Genomic DNA, 26,029 nt, shown 5'->3' on the forward strand with positions numbered 1-26,029 from the left:
GGGGCCTTGTTGGTACATATGAAGAGTGTGAGTGCTCAGTTAGTAATATTAATCAAGTCCAAGCTAGAGATAACTTTAAAGAAGTGAACATTGGTTGGTCGATCTACTAAATAAATAAACTGACGATGTGGACAATTTTCGAATCAGGAATAAAAGCTCGTTTGGCCCAGCATCATCATGTCTAAATTTGACCGTGCATTCATGATGCTCATAAACGACCCACAAAAAAAAACATGCACAAACGAATTACTCGTAGGCCTTGCCTCAGATTGGCAATCGCAGTTCGTTTAATCACAAACGAGCCACCACTTGTAAAACTGTTTACAAGTGTCGTTATCTTGAGTGGCAACTCAATCCAACGAGCCTTTTGCATTTGGAGGATTAAAATCAAAAAACTGTAGGCCACCAACCATAGTGGTGGCCAGCTGGTTTTGAAAGAAAAATAGTCTCGCCATGCGGTTCGGATGTTTGCGGGCACGGTGTTGGAGATGCCCTAAGCAGTAAAAGAGCACAGTGCATATGTTCAACAAAAATGGTCTTACAACACAAAGCTTAGCATGTACTCCCTCCATTCCTTTTTACTTCGCATATAGGATTTATGTCGAGTCAAACTTTATGAATTTTGATCAAATTTGTATAAAAAATATCAACATTTTCAATATCAAATATACATAATATGAAACTACATTCCATAATGAATCTAAAGATATTCCTTTGGCATTGCATATGTTGATACTTTTTTCTATAAGTTGGGTCAAACTAAAGATACTTTGACTTCAGACAAAAGTTATATGCAAACTAAAAAGAAACGGAGGGAGTACATTTTGAAAATCAGATCTTGCAAGAAGAAAAGAGGACATCCAGACAAATTATATCGAGTGCTTCTCTGCAAGTTTAACTGTCCAAATTTCAGGCAAATGATTATGATTGCCCACAAAATTTGAGGCACCACAACAAATGATGAGAGGTAGTTAAAATATGTGCATGTCATAATTTCTCACGAGAACTAAAAGGACTCTCGCCTAGGTGTGGGATCTGACCAGGCAAACAATGTTCCCTCTATCATTGGTACAAGGCTACAAAGGAGAACACCATGTGCATGAAATGGCTTTCTGCAATCACGAAAAGACAATAGTTTGAGAAACAACGTCGGAGCGAATTTGTGGTGCATCACCCGGGTGGGCTCCTATAAAACTATGTCCTGCCCATGGATCTCTTTTTTTTTAGAAACAACGTCTCGGCAAACTGATACTGTAAAATTGCAAAAATAACAAACTGGACAGATGAAACACTTCATCAAGCAATATATACAACATTAAGCAACAAAAATACAAGCTCCAGTAAATGATTTTTGTTTTACACAATGGTTTGTCGATTGTTGTCATTTTCTCGAGAGGTTCTCCCTTTAACAGGGGCTCAAGCATCCATTTTGCAGACAAAAACATCATTGTCAAAACCGTAAGTAATTCAGATATGATGCAACGCAGTTCACGAAAGGTGCGGAAGAAAAGGTATCAACAAATAGAACAGAGCACTCCGTTTGTTTTGCATCACATCCCCAACTACGGCGGAATCTGTTAAAGACAGGAAGGATTGGGAAGAACCATCAGCAGCAAATGTTTTGACCTCAATGTAATTCAGTCCGCATCATGGTAGGATCGCTCACAGGCAACCCTCGTCATCCGGTTCTGTGCGTTATTCCTCCAATCCGGGTTTCAACAAGGCGGTATTTCCAAGGGCAAAAGCTGGAAACATTTCTCAAAAAACATTTGATGTCTATGGCAAAAATTGCAGATAAACAAATTTGAAAATACAAGTACTTATCCTTGAGGCGGCACAGATGTAAAATGGGTTGTAAGTTTCTTTATCAGCACAAAGAGATAAATCTCTTCAGAGTGGTGCATGACTTTTCTCATCATGCCTTTTGCTTCCACAGGGCATCCATTTTGCAGACAGAATCATCATCGGAAAACCAAGTAATTCAGATGAAATGCAACAAGCTTCATGAAACCAGATATTGAGCTGCAGAGGGGGAAAACACAGGTATCAGATGAGGGCACTCCATCTGTTTAGACCCGCCCATTCAAAATAGGAAGGGGAAATCCATTCAGGATGGGGGGTTGGAAATAAGAACAAGATAGGAAGGGGGATTGGAAAGAGGATCGCTCATAGGCAACCCTCAACATTTGGTTCTGTACATTATACCTAAAATCCAGTTAACCTTCAAGATTTCTATTTTCAAACTACAGTATTTTCCTGAAGGCAAAGGCTGGAAACAGTTCCAAAAAACCAATAGACGTCTAAGTCGGAAATAGCGAACAAACAAATCAGAAAATACAAAATATGTATCCATGAGGTGGCTTGGATTTACAATGGGTTGTAAAGTTTGTTTATCAGCACAAAGAGATAAATCTCCTCAGAGTAGTTCATGACTTTTCTCATCATACCCTTTTGCTTCCACAGAGCATCCATTTTGCAGACACAATGCTCAACCCAGAACAAGTAATTCAGATGCAATGCAACGAGGTTCACCAAGCCACCAATAGGAAAAAAAAACATTCAAGATACGGAGGAATGAAAAGATATACATCATTTGACCTCGATGTAATTTCAGCCCGCTCTTGGGCAACCATCGTCATCTGTTTCTGTACATTACTCCCCCAATTTAGCTAATCTTAAGACATGTTCAAAACTAAAGTATTTTACTAGTGGCTAAAGCTGGAAACAGTTTCTGAAAAAACACATCTATGGCAAGACAATAAACAAAAAATACAGAAGTAGGTCTCCATGAGGTGGCTCAGATGTAAAATGGATTGTAAGTTTGCTTTATCAGCACAAAGAGATAAATTTCTTCAGAGTCGTGCATGACTTTTCTCATCATAGCCTTTTTGCTTCACCAGGAAGAACAATGTCATGGAATACAGCAGATTTGTCGATTGACGTTATAATACTAGAAAGCACAATATGGAATACCTCAGATTTGTCATTTGATGTCATTTTACATCTGCTTTCTCAAGAGGTTCTCCCTGAAACAGGGGCTTGAGTCCACAGGGCATCTATTTTGTAGACAGAATCATCATCAGGTAATTTAAATTTAAGATGGCATGCAACAAAGGCAGTTGCTAAATAAATAAATCAAGCACCTGAATTCAGCATTACTACCAAAATCACTGAGCAATAAGCAGCACATATTATATCTGCTTCATCAAGCAGGTTCCCCCTCAAACAGGGGGCTTGAATCCACAGAGCATCCATTTTGCAGAAAGAATCCTCATTGCCAAACAAAATGAGCAAGCATGATGCCAAAAAAAAGGAAGATTAATATTTAATTTTTCAGAACTCAATTTAACATAACAACTATAATTAAAAGGCAATGAGCAGAAAAGATTTCAGATAATAAGCACAAAGTTGAGACTATGGAGTTAGCTCCATGTGCCACTAACTTTGAGAAAGAACAATCCCAAGATGCCAAAGCTGAGAGGCACCGGGAGCACAAATGGTCAGAACTAATGAATTTATGGACACTAAGTTCATATCAAACCTTTGGAAGCAGAAAAAACGAATCACTATGCGCCTCTATGACTGGGCAACTTTGAGAAAGGTCAACCTCAAGAAGCCAAAGGTGAGAGAGGCGCACACACAAAATCGATTGGCTCCTAACAAAATTACTGTAATATATGGCAGTAAAAAAGCTCATCACAAGCAGTATTCACCTCAGTATGATAGCAGAGTGAAATTGCAAATGGGAAAGCAGGTAATCATAACTATCTTGTACTAGCATTCAACACAGGCAGACAAAACCACAAATGGGATGAGAGCACAATAATGGAATCGAAATAGAGTATTTAAACGACACATCATAGCTCGCACACAGGTGCAGGAGTCAAAGTGCAACAACGCCCAGGAATAACACTTAACATACACTAAGATTCTCCAAAAAAGACTTGACACTAAAACTTCTGCTAGATAACTCGATGGCAGACACCAGAGCACTCATTTCTTCTTGATGGCAGCCTTGGTAACCTTGGCACCGGTGGGGTCCTTCTTCTCCACGCCCTTGATGACACCAACAGCAACCGTTTGTCTCATATCACGCACAGCAAAGCGGCCAAGAGGAGGGTAGGTGGCGAAGGTCTCCACAACCATGGGCTTGGTGGGAATCATCTTCACGATACCGGCGTCACCATTCTTGAGGAACTTGGGCAGCGCCTCCAGCTCCTTACCAGATCGCCTGTCGATCTTGGTCACCAGCTCAGCAAACTTGACAGCAATGTGGGAGGTGTGGCAGTCCAGCACTGGGGCATAGCCGTTACCGATCTGACCAGGGTGGTTCATGATGATGACCTGGGAGGTGAAGTTGGCCGCCTCCTTGGCAGGGTCATCCTTGGAGTTGGATGCAACAAACCCACGCTTCAGATCCTTAACAGCAACGTTCTTGACATTGAAGCCGACGTTGTCACCAGGAAGCGCCTCCAGCAGAGACTCGTGGTGCATCTCAACAGACTTGACCTCAGTTGTCAGACCAGTGGGACCAAAGGTAACAACCATACCAGGCTTGATGACACCAGTCTCAACACGGCCAACAGGCACAGTTCCAATGCCACCAATCTTGTAAACATCCTGAAGGGGAAGACGCAGGGGCTTGTCTGAGGGCCTCTTGGGCTCGTTGATCTGGTCAAGAGCCTCAAGAAGGGTAGGGCCCTTGTACCAGTCAAGGTTGGTGGACCTCTCAATCATGTTGTCACCCTCAAACCCAGAGATGGGGACGAAGGGAACCTTGTCAGGGTTGTAGCCAACCTTCTTCAGGTACGAAGAGACTTCCTTGACAATTTCCTCATAACGAGCCTTCGAGTACTTAGGAGTGGTGGCATCCATCTGTAACAGATCATAAGAGCAATCCCATCAGATTAAGTGAATAAGTAAAGCACTAGTATGTATCATGACAAGAGAGAATAACCAAACAAACCATCTCATTTCTAAACTACTACCTCCATAACTAAGTACAAGACATATTTTTCAGTTCAATCAGAGGTAGTTACATATAACAAAGTCAGTACGCGAAGATCCCAGTTAGTGAAGTAATGCTAAGAAACCACAACTAGTGACCTACTCGGTGAAGCTATGAAACAACCAGGATTGACAAAATTAAGTAACATAATATACAATGCAATTCAGTACTACCAATGAACCTGCACATTCCACCAAGCCATTCTGACCATGCACATTTTAAGTCATTCTGAACATTCTAAATTAAGATGTAATTAATCAAGTGAGCAACATATGTTATAGAAATGTGGGCTAGATAAATGTCAGTCAGTTCACATGGAGTTTCTGTACTACTGAGCATGGACAGTGATCAAGTAACTCTCAATCCAAGTGGATAGCAAAACAGTAAACACATCATATGGTCACACATAAGAACCAGTACTGAAAGGTTAACAGAAAGTATACCTTGTTGCAGCAGCAGATCATCTGCTTCACTCCAAGAGTGAAAGCAAGGAGGGCGTGCTCACGGGTCTGGCCATCCTTGGAGATACCAGCCTCAAAACCACCAGTGGTGGAGTCAATGATGAGCACAGCACAGTCAGCCTGGGAGGTACCAGTAATCATGTTCTTGATGAAGTCACGGTGACCAGGGGCATCAATGACGGTGCAGTAGTACTTGGTGGTCTCGAACTTCCACAGGGCAATATCAATGGTGATACCCCTCTCACGCTCGGCCTTCAGCTTGTCAAGCACCCAGGCGTACTTGAACGACCGCTTGTTCATCTCAGCGGCTTCCTTCTCGAACCTCTCGATCACACGCTTGTCAATACCTCCAAGCTTGTAGATCAGATGGCCAGTGGTGGTCGACTTGCCGGAGTCGACATGGCCAATGACCACGATGTTGATGTGAGTCTTCTCCTTACCCATGGCTGAAACTGCAAGACCAACAGAACAAAATTTAGTAGCTGTCAAGTCAATCAAACTGTAGGCACAAGTTAGATCCAATAAACCTTGCATAGAACAAAAACATGCATGGCAGAACATATATACCAGAGACTGCAGACGGGAAATCATATATTCTACTCACGACCGACACCAGATCCTAGAACCAAACAACATACAACAGAGAAATCCTACATATCAAGGCTACGGCATGAAGAACATGTCCTCGCTAACAACATACAACAGAGAAATCCTACATATCAAGGCTACGGCATGAGGAACACCTTAAAATTACGGCCAAAAACAGCTTGCATCAGCGCATAAGAGATTCTAAACTAGATCCACATCCAGATTTACGGCTACAAAGCTAACACACGGAGAAAATCCTCCAAACCACGGACGAGAACCACATGCATCAGCGCAAAATAAACACCTGCAACCCGATATACCAACAGACTACGCTACGAAACAGAAGCGAGCGTGCATCCTTCAAACGACGGACGAGAACAACATGCATCAGCGCATAACAGAATCTAAATCTCGATCTACCAGCAGAGCACGGAGATGAAACAGAAGCATGCTCGAATCCTTCGAACTACGGACGAGAACAGCACGAATCACCGCGAAAAGGAGCCTACAACTCGATCTACTCGCGGATTGCAGCGACTAAACAGACGCACAGCCATAGATCTGAAGCCAGCCATACGAGATCGCAAACAAGAACGAATCGAAGCGGGGGAAGGGGGCGGATCGGGATGCTCACCTCGAAGGAAGAAGGAGCCGAGAGGAGGCGGCGGCGGGCAGGGGGAATGGTAGGAAGGGGTTAGTGTGAGAGGGGTGGCGCTATATATGGGCGGCGAGGGGCGCTAGGGTTTCTTCTTGGCCGTCTGATCCGGGTCCGAGGGCCGCCGTCGGGGGAGATCTGGTCCGTTGGATCTCCATCGCGCGGAGCGCGCGCTTCTGGACGTTTCGGGGGGCGCAAGTTTTCCGCGTCTATCCAGTGGGCGGGTCCTACCGGGAACGGGAAGTGGGTTGGCTTGGCTTGGCTCCAGCTGTCAGTATTTTCTGCGATTATCTCCGTCTCCGGACCAGTAAAGTAATGCCCATTTCTCACCCACTTCGCATCGTGCCATAGTGTGCTCATAATAATTGGTTAATTATGCTTCCGGTTCTCTGGAGGACCTTTTATTATAGAGGTAATAGCACCCCAAGTCTCTGAACTTGCACATCATGTGATGGTTTAGTCCTTATACTTGCAAAAGTGGATTGGGCAGTCCCTGAACTTGCAACAGATGTGCAAGTTTAGTCCAGAGCCAATCACATGAAGCCAAGTGGACGAGCTGGTCAGCGCTGCACCTTTTGCAATTAGGCCCCTGCCTTTTCCCTCTATCTACCCGCAGTACACCATAATTGAAAACACCTGGATTTATTTTGTCTCCTCCAGCCGACCAGCTCAGAAACATGGCGGCGCCGAACAGCCGGCTGATCATCGACCTGAAAAGTTACGGAAGAACAAAATGTACAAGAATTGTATACGCACTAGCATGACAAAGATTCGAGGAAATGAAGGATTACAAAATATTTCGATCACCAGTAGTGATGTCTAGATGACGCTGAATAAACATAAATTACAAGCAGCAGCAAAAGCGGCATTATTCACAAACATTACAGTTTTTTGCCCGAAAAGGGCAATATCACGTGCAAAGAAAAATCATAATATGTATGGTACAATACAAATACAACGAAGAATCCAGAAAGTAACGGCGAGGAACTGTTTCTTCAGGGATGTGCCATCAATTTCTGAAGAAAAAGAGAAGAGTTTTTTAGCCTTCGGTTGGAGCTGGAACTTCCCTCTGGTAAAATTTCAGGTCGCCTAAAGAAAGTTCTTGTGCTCGTGCCTGAATGAATTGGATTTGCATCCTTCTATCCGTGAGATGTTTTGTTTCAGGTTGACAAGTAGTAGTAACTTTCTACAGAAAGTAACGGCAGCGAGGAACTGTTTCTTCAGGGATGTGCCATCAATTTCTAAAGAAAAAGAGAAGAGTTTTTAGCCTTCGGTGATGTTTTTTATCAAGTTCGAGCTGCACATAAGTTGGTCTGATGAAGAAAGTAGTTGCTTTTCTGCCTGAATTGAATTAGTATCTATCTGTCAATCTGTCAGATTGTGCTGTTTCAGTTTGACAAAGGACTAAGTTTCTGCAGAAAGAATGGCAGTGAGGAGCCGTTCAGTCTGGTTGAATTCTGAAGAAGGGAAGAGTTTTCAAGTCTGAAACTTGCGTGTTCTTCTGTGATGTCTGACTGAACTGAAACTTGCTTTCTTCATCGAATTCATCGACTACTCACTAAACCTCCATTGACCACATTATTTATCTTCTTGATTGCTGAACCGTAACAAAGCCTGAAGAAAGTTTGTTTCTGCTGCCGTTTTAGAAAAAAAAACGCTTCTTTGCATCCATCATGCTATAGTTTCGATCCTAACTAGTAGGTGCCCTTCTCCTGTGCTACTTGCAGTTTGTATACTGTACTCTTGTCATGATTTTGTGAGGGCATTTGGTCTGTTTAACCACCGAAGGAATTCAACCTATGTGAGATAGTCTGGTACACATGTTATCATCTTTGTATAGAGATTTTTTTGCTACTTCACATGTTCTATCATAATCTGTGTTCTTGATTGTTTTCTTGGAACCCGTAAGTGCACGGGTGTTCTGGTTAAAATAGGTATAGATGACACTCCATCTAGATTTGCTTTGCTGTGGATGATGCACTGCATCCATCGTTCATCATCAATGGGGAGAATCTAATCTACCTGAAGTTGGTTCCTCGCTGGGGCCTAATTGTGGTGTACTGTAGGTGGATAGAGGGAAAAGGCAGGGGCCTAATTGCAAAGGTGCAGCGCTGATTAGCTCGTCCACTTGGCTTCACGTGATTGGCCCTGGACTAAACTTGCACATCTGTTGCAAGTTCAGGGACTGGCCAATCCACTTTTGCAAGTATAAGGACTAAATCATCACATGATGTGCAAGTTCAGGGACTTGGGGTGCTATTACCTCTTTATTATACCTAGAGCATATGAGTCGTCCATCCGGATGACAGTGACCTGACAGGCATTAAAATTGCGCCTACACAACCAGGATCCATTAACCAAATTCTCAAATCCGTACCACTCACATAAATCTCAAATAAGAAGTTAAAAAAACTCAGCAACAACTTTCGTAAATTCGAAAAAATACGGGATTCCGTAAAAACACACCCACCTTTTCGTAACTATATGGGAAGATAGTCCTTCCAATATAATTTGGCGGGTAAAAGCATATTTAGTAGACCCCTTAAACCATGAAACTGAAAGCGTGGTTTTTAGTTTGCTGAAAACGCATTTTAAGGGTCGGTTTCAGTTGTGACGAGCAGATCCCTTAAACATAGACTGTAAAACCAAATATTCGCGTATATTCTTCCCAACGTCTTTTCCTTCCTCTCACCCGTGTCCACGGGTAGCTAGCTCGCTCCTACGAAGCCGGCGGACAGCGCATGAAGCGGCCAAATACGGAGCCGTCGGCGTCTAGGACGGCTCGCACGAAGCGCCCAACGTCGCCGTCGCCGTTGCTGCTCGAATCGGTCCAGAAGCTAGCTAGCGCCGGCTTGAATCGATTCAGGAGCTAGGTAGCTAGCTAGCTAAGAGCATCTCCAGCCATTCGTCCCCCCAAGGGCTTGAAATAGCGCCGCCTGGGGGTCAACCGGCGATAAAATCGGCGTAGGCGCGGTCGGTTTCCCAACCGCCGACCCAAGCTGGCCCTAGACGCCGCTTTTTGAAAACCAAAGCCGGCCAAAATTTGCCAAACTTCATACAAAACGACACAAATTTGGAGAAAATTCAAGCGTTCGTTGATTTTTGTACAAACCAAGAACATAATTAAAAAACAAACTAAAAACTACTACTATGCCACCGCCTTGAGCCTTCTACATGCCGAAGCCATTAGCCGCCGCTCCGTCGTCGGGTGATGACCCATAAGTATAGGGGATCAATCGTAGTCCTTTCGATAAGTAAGAGTGCTGAACCCAACAAGGAGCAGAAGGAAATGACAAGTAGTTTTCAGCAAGGTATTCTGTGCAAGCACTGAAATTATAAGTAACGAGTAGTTTGATAGCAAGATAATTTGTAACAAGCAAGTAATGGTAACGGTAACAAAAGTGCAGCAAGGTAGCCCAGTCCTTTTGAGGCAAAGGATAGGCCAAAACAGTCTCCTATGATAAGCAAAACGTTCTTGAAGGTACACGGGAATTTCATCTAATCACTTTCATCATGTTGGTTTGATTTGTGTTCGCTACTTTGATAATTTGATATGTGGGTGTGTTGGCGAATGTAGTAATTTCAAAAAAATCCTACGCACACGCAAGATCATGGTGATGCATAGCAACGAGAGGGGAGAGTGTTGTCCACGTACCCTCGTAGACCGAAAGCGGAAGCGTTAGCACAACGCGGTTGATGTAGTCGTACGTCTTCACGATCCGACCGATCCAAGTACCGAACGTACGGCACCTCCGAGTTCAGCACACGTTCAGCTCGATGACGTCCCGCGAACTCCGATCCAGCAGAGCTTCACGGGAGAGTTCCGTCAGCACGACGGCGTGATGACGGTGATGATGTTGCTACCGACGCAGGGCTTCGCCTAAGCACCGCTACGATATGAACGAGGTGGAATATGGTGGAGGGGGCACCGCACACGGCTGGGAGAGATCAACAGATCAACTTGTGTGTCTAGAGGTGCCCCCTGCCCCCGTATATAAAGGAGCAAGGGGGAGGCCGGCCGGCCCTCTATGGCGCGCCAGGAGGAGGAGTCCTCCTCCTAGTAGGAGTAGGACTCCCCTCTTTCCTACTCCTACTAGGAGGGGGAAAGGAAGGGGGAGAGGGAGAAGGAAAGGGGGGCGCCGCCCCCCTCTCCTAGTCCAATTCGGACCAGAGGGGGAGGGGCGCGCGGCCTGCCATAGGCCAGCCCTCTCTCTCCACTAAGGCCCATAAGGCCTATTATTTCTCTCGAGGGGGTTTCGGTAACCCTCCGGCACTCCGGTTTTCTCCGAAACCTCTCGGAACCCTTCCGGTGTCCGAATATAGTCGTCCAATATATCGATCTTTACGCCTCGACCATTTCGAGACTCCTCGTCATGTCCGTGATCATATCCGGGACTTTGAACTACCTTCGGTACATCAAAACACAAAAACTCATAATACCGATCGTCACCAAACTTTAAGCGTGCGGACCCTACGGGTTCGAGAACTATGTAGACATGACCGAGACACGTCTCCAGTCAATAACCAATAGCGAAACCTGGATGCTCATATTGGCTCCTACATATTCTACGAAGATCTTTATCGGTCAAACCACATAACAACATACGTTGTTCCCTTTGTCATCGGTATGTTACTTGCCCGAGATTCGATCGTCGGTATCTCAATACCTAGTTCAATCTCGTTACCGGCAAGTCTCTTTACTCGTTCCGTAATGCATCATCCCGCAACTAACTCATTAGTCACATTGCTTGCAAGGCTTATAGTGATGTGCATTACCGAGAGGGCCTAGAGATACCTCTCCGACAATCGGAGTGACAAATCCTAATCTCGAAATACACCAACTCAACAAGTACCTTCGGAGACACCTGTAGAGCACCTTTATAATCACCCAGTTACGTTGTGATGTTTGGTAGCACACAAAGTGTTCCTCCGGTAAATGGGAGTTGCGTAATCTCATAGTCATAGGAACATGTATAAGTCATGAAGAAAGCAATAGCAACATACTAAACGATCAAGTGCTAAGCTAACAGAATGGGTCAAGTCAATCACATCATTCTCCTAATGATGTGATCCCGTTAATCAAATGACAACTCATGTCCATGGCTAGGAAACTCAACCATCTTTGATTAACGAGCTAGTCAAATAGAGGCATACTAGTGACACTATGTTTGTCTATGTATTCACACATGTATTACGTTTCCGGTTAATACAATTCTAGCATGAATAATAAACATTTATCATGATATGAGGAAATAAATAATAATTTATTATTGCCTCTAGGGCATATTTCCTTCAGTCTCCCACTTGCACTAGAGTCAATAATCTAGATTACACAGTAATGATTCTAACACCCATGGAGTTTTGGTGTTGATCATGTTTTGCTCGTGGAAGAGGCTTAGTCAATGGGTCTGCAACATTCAGATCCGTATGTATCTTGCAAATCTCTATGTCTCCCACCTGGACTAGGTCCCGGATGGAATTGAAGCGTCTCTTGATGTGCTTGGTCCTCTTGTGAAATCTGGATTCCTTTGCCAAGGCAATTGCACCAGTATTCTCACAAAAGATTTTCATTGGACCCGATGCACTAGGTATGACACCTAGATCGGATATGAACTCCTTCATCCAGGCTCCTTCATTTGCTGCTTCCGAAGGAGCTATGTACTCCGCTTCACACGTAGATCCCGCCACGACGCTTTGTTTAGAACTGCACCAACTGACAGCTCCACCGTTCAATGTAAACACGTATCCGGTTTGCGATTTAGAATCATCCGGATCAGTGTCAAAGCTTGCATCGACGTAACCATTTACGACTAGCTCTTTGTCACCTCCATAAATGAGAAACATATCCTTAGTCCTTTTCAGGTATTTCAGGATGTTCTTGACCGCTGTCCAGTGATCCACTCCTCGATTACTTTGGTACCTCCCTGCTAAGCTAATAGCAAGGCACACATCAGGTATGGTACACAGCATTGCATACATGATAGAGCCTATGGCTGAAGCATAGGGAACATCTTTCATTTTCTCTCTATCTTCTGCAGGGGCATTGAGTCTGACTCAACTTCACACCTTGTAACACAGGCAAGAACCCTTTCTTTGCTTGATCCATTTCGAACCTTTTCAAAACTTTGTCAAGGTATGTGCTTTGTGAAAGTCCTATCAAGCGTCTTGATCTATCTCTATAGATCTTGATGCCTAATATGTAAGCAGCTTCACCGAGGTCTTTCATTGAAAAACTTTTATTCAAGTATCCTTTTATGCTATCCAGAAATTCGATATCATTTCCAATCAGCAATATGTCATCCACATATAATATTAGAAATGCTACAGAGCTCCCACTCACTTTCTTGTAAATACAGGCTTCTCCAAAAGTCTGTATAAGACCATATTCTTTGATCACAGTATCAAAAGATTTATTCCAACTCCGAGAGGCTTGCACCAGTCCATAAATGGATCGCTGGAGCTTGCACACTTTGTTAGCTCCCTTTGGATCGACAAAACCTTCCGGTTGCATCATATACAACTTCTTCGAGAAATCCATTCAGGAATGCAGTTTTGACATCCATTTGCCAAATTTCATAATCATAAAATGCGGCAATTGCTAACATGATTCGGACAGACTTAAGCATCGCTACGGGTGAGAAAGTCTCATCGTAGTCAACTCCTTGAACTTGTCGAAAACCTTTCACAACAAGTCGAGCTTTGTAGACAGTAACATTACCGTCAGCGTCAGTCTTCTTCTTGAAGATCCATTTATTCTCTATGGCTTGCCGATCATTGGGCAAGTCAACCAAAGTCCACACTTTGTTCTCATACATGGATCACATCTCAGATTTCATGGCCTCAAGCCATTTTGCGGAATCTGGGCTCACCATCGCTTCTTCATAGTTCGTAGGTTCGCCTTGGTCAAGTAACATGACCTCCAGAATAGGATTACCGTACCACTCTAGTGCGGATCTTACTCTGGTTGACCTACGAGGTTCGGTAGTAACTTGATCTGAAGTTATATGATCATCATCATTAGCTTCCTCACTAATTGGTGTAGGAGTCACAGAAACAGATTTCTGTGATGAACTACTTTCCAATAAGGGAGCAGGTACAGTTACCTCATCAAGTTCTACTTTCCTCCCACTCACTTCTTTCGAGAGAAACTCCTTCTCTAGAAAGGATCCATTCTTAGCAACGAATGTCTTGCCTTCAGATCTGTGATAGAAGGTGTACCCAACAGTTTCCTTTGGGTATCCTATGAAGACACATTTCTCCGATTTGGGTTCGAGCTTATCAGGTTGAAGCTTTTTTACATAAGCATCGCAGCCCCAAACTTTAAGAAACGACAACTTTAGTTTCTTGCCAAACCACAGTTCATAAGGCGTCATCTCAATGGATTTTGATGGTGCCCTATTTAACGTGAATGCAGCTGTCTCTAAAGCATAACCCCAAAACGATAGCGGTAAATCAGTAAGAGACATCATAGATCGCACCATATCTAGTAAAGTACTATTACGACGTTCGGACACACCATTATGCTGTGGTGTTCTGGGTGGCGTGAGTTGCGAAACTATTCCGCATTGTTTCAAATGTAGACCAAACTCGTAACTCAAATATTCTCCTCCACGATTAGATCGTAGAAACTTTATTTTCTTGTTACGATGATTTTCCACTTCACTCTGAATTTCTTTGAACTTTTCAAATGTTTCAGACTTATGTTTAATTAAGTAGATATACACATATCTGCTCAAATCATCTGTGAAGGTGAGAAAATAACGATACCCGCCGCGAGCCTCAATATTCATCGGACCACATACATCAGTATGTATGATCTCCAACAAATCCGTTGCTCGCTCCATTGTTCCGGAGAACGGCGTTTTAGTCATCTTGCCCATAAGGCATGGTTCACAAGTACCAAGTGATTCATAATCAAGTGATTCCAAAAGTCCATCAGTATGGAGTTTATTCATGCGCTTTACACCAATATGACCCAAACGGTAGTGCCACAAATAAGTTGCACTATCATTATCAACTCTGCATCTTTTGGCTTCAACATTATGAATATGTGTATCACTACTATCGAGATTCAACAAAAATAGACCACTCTTCAAGGGTGCATGACCATAAAAGATATTACTCATATAAATAGAACAACCATTATTCTCAGATTTAAATGAATAACCGTCTCGCATCAAACAAGATCCAGATATAATGTTCATGCTCAACGCTGGCACCAAATAACAATTATTTAGGTCTAAAACTGATCCCGAAGGTAGATGTAGAGGTAGCGTGCCGACGCGATCACATCGACTTTGGAACCATTTCCCACGCGCATCGTCACCTCGTCCTTAGGCAGTCTTCGCTTAATCCGTAGTCCCTGTTTCGAGTTGCAAATATTAGCAACAAAACCAGTATCAAATACCCAGGTGCTACTGCGAGCTCTAGTAAGGTACACATCAATAACATGTATATCACATATACCTTTGTTCACCTTGCCATCCTTTTTATCCGCCAAATACTTGGGGCAGTTCCGCTTCCAGTGACCAGTTTGCTTGAGGTAGAAGCACTCAGTCTCAGGCTTGGGTCCAGACTTGGGTTTCTTCTCTTGAGCAGCAACTTGTTTGTCGTTCTTCTTGAAGTTCCCCTTCTTCTTCCCTTTACCCTTTTTCTTGAAACCGGTGGTCTTGTTGACCATCAACACTTGATGCTCCTTCTTGATTTCTACCTCCGCAGCCTTTAGCATTGCGAAGAGCTCGGGAATTGTCTTATCCATCCCTTGCATATTATAGTTCATCACGAAGCTCTTGTAGCTTGGTGGCAGTGATTGAAGAATTCTGTCAATGACACTATCATCCGGAAGATTAACTCCCAGTTGAATCAAGTGATTGTTATACCCAGACATTTTGAGTATATGTTCACTGACAGAACTATTCTCCTCCATCTTGCAGCTGTAGAACTTATTGGAGACTTCATATCTCTCAATCCGGGCATTTGCTTGAAATATTAACTTTAACTCCTGGAACATCTCATATGCTCCATGACGTTCAAAACGTCGTTGAAGTCCCGGTTCTAAGCCGTAAAGCATGGCACACTGAACTATCGACTAGTCATCAGCTTTGCTCAGCCAGACATTCTTAACGTTGTCAGTTGCATCTGCAGCAGGCTTGGCACCCAGCGGTGCTTCCAGGATGTCGGGTGGTTGGTGTGACATATGCCAACGGATGGCTTATCATTGTGGGTGCCAATAAGACATCGCCGGTGCCTGGAAACGGGATGAGGCGAAGACATGCACGTCGGCGGATCTTACCCAGGTTCGGGGCTCTCCGAGGAGATAACACCCCTAGTCCTGCTCTGCGGGGTCTCCGCATGATCACTAGATCGGTGAAAGTAGCTACAATCGCTCCTAGAGCTGTTTTGGGGTTCAAGGGAGAGGAAGAACAAGGCTAGCTATAACTTCTCTCTATCTATGGTGTGTGTGCTATGCTTAAAAGCCAACCCTTTGCATGGGTGCTCCGGGGGGGTTTATATAGGCCTACCCCCCGGGGGTACAATGGTAATCCGGCTGGGTTCTGGTCCCAGCCGTCAGTGTCTACGCTCGTCGGCTTCTCCGCCGGCTGTTGGGTCCCGCCGGCTGGTGGGTCCCGCCGGCTGCCGGCTTCTTGGTCGACAGGCCGGCCCCACCGCCTAGGGTCTTGTCGGCGGCTGCTTACTGTAGCCTCGCCCCTGATGACGAGGGTTTTGTCGAGGTAAGCGTGGCTACAGTGGGCCGCCTCGGGGGCTCTCACTGTAGCCTTACCTCGTCTTGTCTCCTTAATGGGGCTCCTGCTTCGAGGAAGGGAGTAGCCGGCTTCTGGGGGCCGGCTACGCCCTTGGCCGACTGGGAAAGGCCGGGCCGCCTCCACGCCTCTCTCTGGCTGAAGGGGCCCGCCGCCCGTGGGCCGTACGGGAGTCTGTCGTGGATGACGTCGAGGCTAGCATGGCTACAGTGCCGAGCCGCACGGGAGACGGCCGTCCCGTACGGCCTCCTGTAGCCATGCCCGCCTCGGGCTTCGGGGGTAGTGGGCCGCACTGTGGCCACACCCCGTCTTGTCGCCGTTATGTGGGAGCAGCTTTGGTGGTTGTGGTCTCGGCCGGCTTCTTGGAGTCGGCGTTCTTCTTGGCCGGCTTCTTGGAGTCGGCCACCCCGTAGTCGTCCTGGGGAGGGGTTGCTGAGGCTGGGTCGCCTTCCGGGAGTCGGCTTCAAAGGTAGCCGGCTAGGGGAGGCGGCCCAATGCTTGGAATGCTTGGAGGCCCGAAGGCCTGATAATTTTTTCAGAAGAACCAGGGGCAGTCGGTTAGGCTACCCGTGGCCATTTACTCCGGCAGTAGTCCCCGAAGCTGATTGGGCTTCGAGGTGGAGTAGGGGTTGAGAAGCTCGATCAGCTTCCCATCTTAGCAAGCCGGCAGCTGGGAGCCGGCTTTAGTTAGGCGTGCCGCCTTGGTCGAAATCTTCCGGAGTCGGAGGGCGGGAGCCCGCTGGCGCGTGTACCGGGCCGCGGGCCGGCCAATTGCCGTCTGCGGACCACGTGGCCTCCCTCGGCCAGAAAGCCTGCCAGCCCACGCGCGCGACGGGACGTCGCCGCAGGGAGGGGGCCCGCCACGTCTGCGCCCCGGCCCAGGCGCGGATTGTCTACATCCCGAAACCGCCCGCACGTCCCGTGCGGCAGTTTCGGCTCGCATTTATGCGCAATAATCGCGGGGCGTGGGGGGAATGGGCGCAGTTAATCCCACGTCTCCCCCCACGTCCGGCCTCTTCGGCCTCGCCTCGCGAAGCTATAAGTAGGGTGAGGTGGAGGGCGGCAGGCCCTCGCACGCTCCTCCTACTTCCACCATCTTCTTCTCTCGCCGTTCCTTGCAGCAGCGCCTCGCCGCCGCGCTCTTCCACTGCACATTCCTCCGCCGCCGCGCTAGTTTTTGCCATGCCTCCCGCCACGGAGCAGCATGGCGGGGATTGGGATGGCTCCAACGTCCACGACGACCACGTCGAGTTTCTCCGCAACACACGGCGGCTGCCCGGCGCGGACAAGGTGGAGGTCCGCCTCGCGCCGGCGAAGGAAATCATGCCGGAGCCGCAGGAGGGCGAGCGGGTGGTCTTCCGCTCGCACTTCCTGCGTGGCATCGGCCTTCCAGCGAGCGCCTTCTTCCGCTCCTGGCTCGAATTCTATCAGCTCCAGCCGCACCATCTCACCCCGAATGCAGTGGTGTTGCTGTCGGCCTTCGTCACCCTGTGCGAGGGCTACCTTGGAGTCCTCCTCACCCTCGAGCTCTAGGGGGAGTTCTTCCAGTCGAAGCTGGGCACGCGCATGCGGGGCGTGCCGGCTCAGACTAGCGCCTTCATCTCGTCGCGGAGGTCGGTCGCCGACAACCCCTTCCTCGTCATCCCGTTAATCCAATCGGTGAAGAAGTGGCAGAAGTCGTACTTCTACGTGCGGAACATCGCCCCACGGGGCGACTACATCAACCTGCCGGCTTACGTAGCCAGCCCACCGGCGGGCAGGCTGCCCCAGTGGTCCTTCGGGCTGTGACTCTGACGCCGGCCGGGTCCGCAGCCGTCGCCCGAGTGCGAGTGATGACCCAATCGGAGGGCTTGACGGGGGCTGACCTTCTGGCCGCGTTCGTCACGCGCCGGGTTCTTCCGCTCCAGAGCCGGCCTCATCTGATCTGTCAGATGAGCGGCTAGCTCGATCCGAGCCGGATGTGCACCAAGGACATGCTGCGCGAGGAGGTCGCCTATATGGTGAACTACCTTGCGAATTGCAAGCTCTCCGAAGAGTGGGAATTCGGCAAGGAGCCATACAGCCGAGCCAATCCACCGCCCACGGTATGCTCTCCCTGTGTCTTCTTTTTCTCTCAACTTCGTTGCCGAGTTCCTCTGGGCCGACTGTAACTTAGTCGGCTTGTTCTTTGACAGAGTCCTCTTCTTCGGCCGGGCCGGCGGGTCGGACACGGAGCGTCGGTTCGTCCCCGACCGGATGGAACACGATCTGGAGGACCCTGACCTGGGGGCGGCCGGCATGGACGACAACATCGAGCCGGGTGGCGGCCAAGCCGGCGGCGAAGCAGGCGGCTCCGGGCTCGGAGTCACCTTCGACGACTGGCCGGACGACGACGAAGTTGAGGTCGCCCCGCGCCGCCAGCCGGCTTCTGGGCGTGGCGCGGGCTCCTCCGCTGCACCGCCTGCTCGGGGCGGAGGGCAGAAGCGTCGCGCCGCCCAGGGTCTGTTTGGCAGCCGAACGAAGAAGCCCAGAGGCGGGGCGGCAACCACCAGGCGGGAAGAGGCGGCCGCGAAGGCGGCTCGCTTCCGCAAGGTGGTGAAGCAACCGCAGACCGTGTCGGCGTAAGTCCGAATTTTTCTTTGCGTACTCTCTTTCTTTCTTTTCTTTGGTGGTTCCTGAAACCTTGTATTTTTTCTCCAAATGACCAGAGCTCCGTTGTCGCTTGAGCGGGCGGCTGCCGGCTCCGTCTCGAGTCGCCGAGGGGCTCTGGGAGCACCACCCGCCGCGTGGACCCCCGTGCTGACCTTCAGGTGGCGACAGAAAGGAACGCGCGAGAGGCGCGGGTTGAGCGAGAGGCGCGGGAGGCGGAGGCACGGAGGCGCGGGAGGAGGAGGCGGCGAAGGCACTCGCCGATGCCGCAGCCAGGGCCCAAGCAGAGGCTGAGGCCGCGGCGGCGGCGGGGGAGGTCTTGATGGTCACCCCGCTGCGCGTCATGGCGCCTGGGGACATGGAGCCCTCGCCAGAGGGAGCCAGCGGCGACCAGCCAGGGCTGGGGGGAAGCGACGACGTCATCATCTTGGAGAGGGCGCCGGTGCCGACCCCGCCAACTGGGGCGACTCAAGGCGGCCGGCCTGATCCGCCGCCTGCACAGTCGGCGGGGGGCGAGCCGGCCGCGAGGGCTGAGACGGCGGTCCGGATTCCGTCGAGCCGGCGTGCGGGGAAGGCCGCGTCGGAGCCGCAGCCGGCCGTGGGCTCCAGCTCATCGGCCTGGGATGCGGAGGCGGCCAGCGCTACCTCGGGGTGGACACCAGGCGGAGGGACGGCCGTGGTGAACGTGGCCGCCCAGGACGTCCGGGCCCGGCTCCAGGGCCAAGCTGCGGCGCTGAGGCAGTTCACCGACGAGTTCCTCGCGACGCGGGCGGCCATCCGGGTTAGTATTCCCATCTTGCTTCTTCTTGATCTCGATTTCTTCTTGATCTTGATTTCTTCTTGATCTTGATTTCTTCTTGATCTTGATTTCTTCCGTGGGGGCGCGTCAGCGCACCCACTGGGTGTAGCCCCCGAGTTTCGAGTCGGCTGCTGAGCAAGCGGCTTGGAACTTCTTGGTGGATTTGACTTTGCTATTTTTGTTCTTACTTCGGTCTTCTGTCCATCTTGCAGGACTACCACAACCTTCGAGCGACCGCCTTCAACTCCCAGGCTCGGGAGCTGACTCAGAAGACCGCCGACCTTACTGAGAGCCGAGGTACGTGGTTTGTTCTTTATCTCATGTGGGGGCGCGTCAGCGTACCCACTGGGTGTAGTCCCCGAGATTCGGGCCGACTGCTGAGCAGTCGGGTCGGATCTTCCTTGACGACTTCTTACTGTTCTTCTTTTCCTGCCGTCTCTGCAGCGGCCAACGCCAGTCTGAGGGCACAACTGGGAGAGTCTCAGACTGCCCTTCGCGCCAAGGATGCCGAGCTCGCCGCCTTGGTGCAGGAACGCGACCGCCTGGCCAAGAAGTTGGCCGACCAGGAGGAAAGCCACAAGGCGGCACTGAAGGCTGCGCAGGATCGCGAAGCCACTCTCCAGGCCGAGTTCGAGACGGAGGCGGCTGGCTGGGCTGAGGCCAGGCAGACTCTGGTCTCTGGCTATGGCCAGATCGAAGATCTGGTTGACGGTAAGCCGCCTACCTCTTCGTCCTTTCTTGCCATCTGCCACTTTGGCTTGTTTTCTAATTTTGGTGTTCTTTTCTTCCTTTCTGCTTCTTTCTTGCGCAGAGTATTTCCCTGGCTATTCTACTGCCGCCAACCAGACCATCGAGGCCCGTCGTCAAGCGCGCAGACAGGCTGGCTTTGAGATCTCGCCAACCGCCGGCCGTTCGCTGGAGGAGCACCTCTTGGCGATCCAGGCCTGCATCCAGCCGGCTCACCGACTGCTACGCCGGCTTCAGCGTGCCGGGGCACAAGTCTTGGCCGCCCTCTGGCCCGGCCAAGTGGTTCCTCGCACCCCCAGTCGGACTGCCGACTGGCTGGAGGTGGCAGTCGGCCGCTTCGAAGCTTGGAAGGCCTCGACGGCTCGCTCCGGTGCCAGGCGGGCGCTGGAGTTCGTCAAGGCCTGGTATCCCGGCCTGAGCTTGGACCAGCTGGCTACCTGGCGGCAGCAAGCCGACACGGAGCTGGAGCCGGCGCGGCTGGCCATCATCCGGCGGGCTTCGGCAATCGCCGACTACACCGACACCAGCGTCTTCGCCCCCGAAGTGGACGACAACGGCGTCGCCCAGCCGGAGGAGTGGTTCGGTCTGAACCCGGCGGACGGCGAAGACTCGGCGGAGGAGATCGACTCCAGCGACGAGGGTGAAGAAGAGGATGAGGAGGGTGAAGACGCCGAGCCGGCTGGTGGAGCAGCCGGCCAGCCTCAGCCTGACCGCACCTCCAGCACCACGTCGCGCGCGAGTGCGTCGCCTGCCGTAGGTGGTGATCAGGCCGAGACCCGCTAGGTGGCCACTCCTTCAGCCGGCGAGGCTGCCTTCACCGACCAGCTCGGCCTCCGTGCAGTGCCTTAGTTTGCCGTCTTTTGTTTTCCTGTCTTGTTACTTTTGGAACAATGTTTGGTTAAGTCTGCACAATTCCACCCACTGGGTGTATTCGAACTTATGTCTGTTGCCAGCCTGTTGGGGCTTTATGTGTATATATAACTTATGCATGCATTTGGACTTTCCTTGTACTTTGCTTTTTATCCTTCCGCTGTTTCCTTTGCCGCCCTCCCTTGGATGCCGCCTCCCCAGTCCAACAGTTGCTCCGCAATCTGAAGCTGGAGGAGTGCTTGGCCGATTGGGGGGGGGGGGGAAGTACTTTAGCTTTGCTGGACTAAAGCTAAGTTTTTAGGAAGCCAGCCAGCCAGCTGTTTTTGACAGCCGGCAGGCATGTTTGGAGGCCGTCTCTTTGCTATATAGGTTCGTTGTTCCTTAGCCATTTTTCGTGTGGGCACCCTTTCTGCCTTGCCTCTTGTTAGTCGGACAGTCGTTTCTTCGAGCTGCGACTTTTAACAAGAGGGGACTCGGGAGCCGGCGCACTACTTTGCTGACTTCAGGTAGAACTTTCAATATAACTCGAGGCGGCCAGTCCCCGGGCCGACTAGTCGAACCCGGTGCCAGACAAGAATTCAAATGTAATAATACATTCATGGATATGACGTTTGTCATTCATAGATAAACAAAGGCAGTCCCCGAGTACTGTTCGGGGGGCCTGTTGGTTTGTACTAATACAAAAGGGGAGCGTGATACATACTGCTTTTCAGCTGTAAAATCGCCTTAGGAGGTTTGCGTTCCATGGTCGCTCCGACTCCTTGCCGGAGTCGTCTCTCTTGCGTGCTCTTGGTTTTTGCGCGTCGATCAAGTAGTAGGAGTCGTTGCCGAGTGCCTTGCTGACGACGAAGGGGCCTTCCCAAGGGGCCGAGAGCTTGTGCTGGCCGGCTGTTCGCTGGATCAGCCGGAGCACAAGGTCGCCCTCTTGGAAGGATCTTGGCTTGACCTTGCGGTTGTAGTAGCGACGCAGCCCTTGCTGGTAGATGGCGGACCGGCTGAGTGCTAACAGCCGGCCTTCTTCCAGTAGGTCGACGCCGTCCTCTCGTGCTTCCTTGGCCTCCTCCTCCGTGTACATGGTGATCCGAGGCGAGTCGAACTCGATGTCTGTTGGGATGACGGCCTCGGCACCGTACACAAGGAAGAATGGAGTGAAGCCGGTTGACTTGTTGGGTGTAGTGCGCAGACTCCAAAGGACAGCCGACAGCTCATCGAGCCAGCAGCCGGCCGATCGTTCCAGTGGTACAACCAGTTGGGGCTTGATGCCGGAGAGGATGAGTCCATTTGCTCGCTCGACCTGGCCGTTTGACTGCGGTGGGCAACGGACGCTAAGTCCAGTCAGATGCCCTGCGTCGCGCAGAAACGTGCCAGTGCTCCTTTGGCGAAGTTCGTGCCGTTGTCGGTGATGATGCTGTGCGGCACGCCGTACCGAGTAGTGATGTCAGTGATGAATGTCACGGCAGTCGGCCCGTTCAGCTTCTTAATCGGCTTTGCTTCGATCCACTTTGTGAACTTGTCCACAGCGACCAGTAGATGTGTCAAGCCGCCGCGGGCTGTCTTGAAAGGGCCCACCATGTCCAGTCCCCAGACGACAAAAGGCCAGTTGAGGGGAATGGTCTTGAGTGCAGAAGCCGGCAGGTGTTGCTTGGAGCTAAAAAGTTGGCATCCTCTGCAGCTCTTGACTATTTCTTTAGCATCCTCCAAGGCAGTCGGCCAGAAGAAACCATGGCGGAAAGCCTTGGCCACAAGTGATCTTGAGGCTGCGTGGTGGCCGCATTCGCCTTGGTGGATGTCTTTGAGGATTGCTACTCCTTTTTCTGGCTCGACACAACGCTGGAAGACTCCAGTGACGCTGCACTTCACAAGCTCTCTGTTGATTATTGTGTATGCTGCGGCTCGTCGTTGCACTAGTCTTGCTGAGATCTCATCAGCCGGCAGCTCTCTGCTGACTAGGAACTTGAGGATGGGCTGGGCCCATGAGGGAGCTGTGACTTCTTCTTCTGTTAAGGTAGCCACCATGACTCGGGTGGGTGGGTTGGGTGAGTCGGCCACTGCCTCTTGCGTCGTTGCAGTCCCCGGGCCGGGTTCTGAAGTCCCCGGGCCGGGTGCGACTACGGCAGTCCCCGGGCCAGTTGTCGAAGTCCCCGTGCCGCCTGCGGGATTTCTCCAGTCGGATCCGGCTGTATCTGGCGTAGGCGGTACGAAGATGGAATCCGACTCTGGAGACGGCTTGATGGACAGCTTGAGGAGGCGCTGGAGGGAGACGCCAGTCGGTATGGCTTGTCGGGTGGAGCCGATCCGTGCTAGGGCATCTGCTTGGTCGTTGTCGGCCCTTGGCACGTGAAGGAACTCGCACCCTTCGAAGTATCCGCTTATCTGCTGGACGAGGAAACGATAGCTCGCCATGTTCGCGTCCTTGCCGTCCCAGTCGCCAGATGATTGCTGGACCACCAAGTCTGAGTCGCCGTAGCACAGGATCCGGCGTATGCCAGGCTCTTTGGCTAGCCGGAGCCCGTGTACGAGCGCCTCGTACTCGGCCACGTTGTTGGAGGCGGCGAAGTGGATCTGCAGCGTGTACTTGAGCTTGTCGCCTTTGGGAGAGGTGAGGACGATGCCGGCTCCCAAGACGGTGCGCATCTTGGACCCGTCAAAGTGCATCCGCCAATGGGTAGAGTCGGGAGCCGGCGATAAGTACTGGGTCTCGGCCCAGTCGACGAGGAAGTCGGCCAATGCTTGCGACTTGATGGCGGTGCGGGGCTGGTAGAAGATTGTGTAAGGTGCCAATGCAATGGCCCATTTTGCCACCCGGCCGGATGCATCCCGGCTGCCTATGATCTCGGCGAGCGGGGCAGTGCATACGACCGTGATGAGGTGCTCTTGGAAGTAGGGCTTCAGTTTCTTGGCAGCGAAGTACACCCCATAGCACATCTTCTGGTAGTGCGGGTAGTTTTGCTTAGAGCTGGATAGCACTTCGCTGAGATAGTACACCGGCCTCTGGACTAGCTGGGCTCGGCCTTCCTCCGGGCGCTGGACCACAACAACAGTGCTGACGACTTGGCTAGTCGCGGCGATGTAGAGGAGCATGGGCTCCTTTTCAGTCGGTGCAGCCAGGACAGGCGGAGTGGTCAGCATTTTCTTCAACTCATGGAAGGCTTGGTCGGCTTGATCATTCCACTCGAAGTGAGTGGACTTCTTCATGAGTCGGTACAGGGGGAGAGCCTTCTCGCCTAGTCGGCTGATAAAACGATTCAGGGAGGCTAAACAGCCAGTAAACTTCTGCACATCTCGCAGCTTGGTGGGAATCTCCATCCTCTCGATGGCCTTGATCTTGACGGGGTTGCATTCGATGCCGCGCTCGGAGACCAGGAAGCCCAACAGCTGGCCGGCTGGCACTCCGAACACGCACTTCTCAGGATTGAGCTTGATTTGGAATCGGCGCAAGTTGGCGAATGTTTCTTTCAGGTCTTCCAGCAAGGTACCGCGCTTCTCTGTCTTCACCACAATGTCGTCTACATAGACGTGGGCATTTCTGCCGAGTTGTTTCAAGAGACATTTCTGCATGCAACGCTGAAAAGTGGCACCGGCATTTCTCAAGCCGAATGTCATTGTCAGGTAGCAGAAAGCTCCAAAGGGTGTGATGAAGGCAGTCTTCAGGCGGTCACCCGGGTCCAACTTGATCTGATGATATCCTGAGTATGCATCCAAAAAACTTAACAGCTTGCATCCGGCTGTGGAGTCTATTACTTGGTCAATCCGTGGCAGAGCAAACGGATCCTTTGGGCAGGCCTTGTTCAGACTGGTGTAGTCTATACACATGCGCCACTTGTTATTCTTCTTCAGAACCAGAACTGGGTTGGCAAGCCACTCTGGAAAGAACACTTCCATGATAAAGCCAGCGGCAAGGAGCCGGGCTATCTCTTCTCCCACAATTCTTCGTTTCTCTTCTGACAGTTGGTGGAGGGGCTGCTTGACCGGCTTCGCATCAGCTCGGACATGTAATTTGTGCTCGGCGAAATCCTTCGAGACACCCGGCATGTCCTTTGGGGACCATGCAAAGATGTCTCGATTCTCACGGAGGAAGTCGACGAGCTCGCCTTCCTATTTACTGTCCAAGTTCGCTCCAATAACAGCGAACCTCTCCGGGTTCTCCGGGTCCAGAGGTATCTTCTTTGTCTCTTTGGCAGGCTGGAAGGAGCCCTACGCATCACAATCCTTGGGGTTGGGGGACAGGGCTGGCTGCTTGCCGGCCATGGCCACAACCCGTTCCAACATCTTCTTCTCTTCTGCCACCACGAGGGACTCGGCCAGCCGGCTACTGGCCATGGCGCACTCGATGGACTTCTTGTAGTCGCCGGCTACCGTGATGATCCCCTTCGAGCTCGGCATCTTCATCTTCAGGTAGGCGTAGTGGGGCACAGCCATGAACTTGGCCAAAGCAGGTCGGCCAAGCAGCGCATGATAGGGGCTCTCCAAATCCACTACCTCGAACCATATTGCTTCTCGGCGGAAATGATC

At 50.2% G+C, this 26,029-nt stretch overlaps 1 protein-coding gene and 3 non-coding genes across 4 annotated transcripts; all 4 read right to left on the reverse strand.

Moving 5' to 3' along the window:
* Positions 1-1,829: 1,829 nt before the first annotated feature.
* On the reverse strand, positions 1,830-1,923 carry LOC123126368 (small nucleolar RNA Z221/R21b). Its single transcript, XR_006461649.1, has one exon. It is a non-coding gene; the product is annotated as a small nucleolar RNA Z221/R21b (small nucleolar RNA).
* A 434-nt stretch (positions 1,924-2,357) lies between these two features.
* On the reverse strand, positions 2,358-2,450 carry LOC123126369 (small nucleolar RNA Z221/R21b). Its single transcript, XR_006461650.1, has one exon. It is a non-coding gene; the product is annotated as a small nucleolar RNA Z221/R21b (small nucleolar RNA).
* A 343-nt stretch (positions 2,451-2,793) lies between these two features.
* LOC123126367 (small nucleolar RNA Z221/R21b) lies at positions 2,794-2,886 on the reverse strand. The gene has a single exon (XR_006461648.1). It is a non-coding gene; the product is annotated as a small nucleolar RNA Z221/R21b (small nucleolar RNA).
* An 869-nt stretch (positions 2,887-3,755) lies between these two features.
* LOC123123041 (elongation factor 1-alpha) lies at positions 3,756-6,854 on the reverse strand. Its single transcript, XM_044543459.1, has 3 exons — positions 6,692-6,854; positions 5,452-5,921; positions 3,756-4,875 (listed from the first exon to the last, which is right to left on the reverse strand). Exons 2-3 carry the CDS (start codon positions 5,911-5,913, stop codon positions 3,994-3,996), a joined length of 1,344 nt encoding a protein of 447 aa, XP_044399394.1. The 5' UTR covers positions 5,914-5,921; positions 6,692-6,854; the 3' UTR covers positions 3,756-3,993.
* Between the last annotated feature and the right edge of the window lie 19,175 nt (positions 6,855-26,029).

The sequence above is a fragment of the Triticum aestivum genome, chromosome 5D (genome assembly GCF_018294505.1).
Source record: "Triticum aestivum cultivar Chinese Spring chromosome 5D, IWGSC CS RefSeq v2.1, whole genome shotgun sequence".
NCBI classification, from domain to species: domain Eukaryota; kingdom Viridiplantae; phylum Streptophyta; class Magnoliopsida; order Poales; family Poaceae; genus Triticum; species Triticum aestivum.

What these genes read in the sequence shown, in the direction of transcription:
- LOC123123041 (XM_044543459.1), bottom strand. Translation starts at nt 5,913, where the DNA reads ATGGGTAAGGAGAAGACTCACATCAACATCGTGGTCATTGGCCATGTC. An exon ending in TGATCTGCTGCTGCAACAAG is followed by an intron (nt 4,876 to 5,451) that starts GTATACTTTCTG and finishes GATCTGTTACAG; the next exon opens with ATGGATGCCACCACTCCTAA.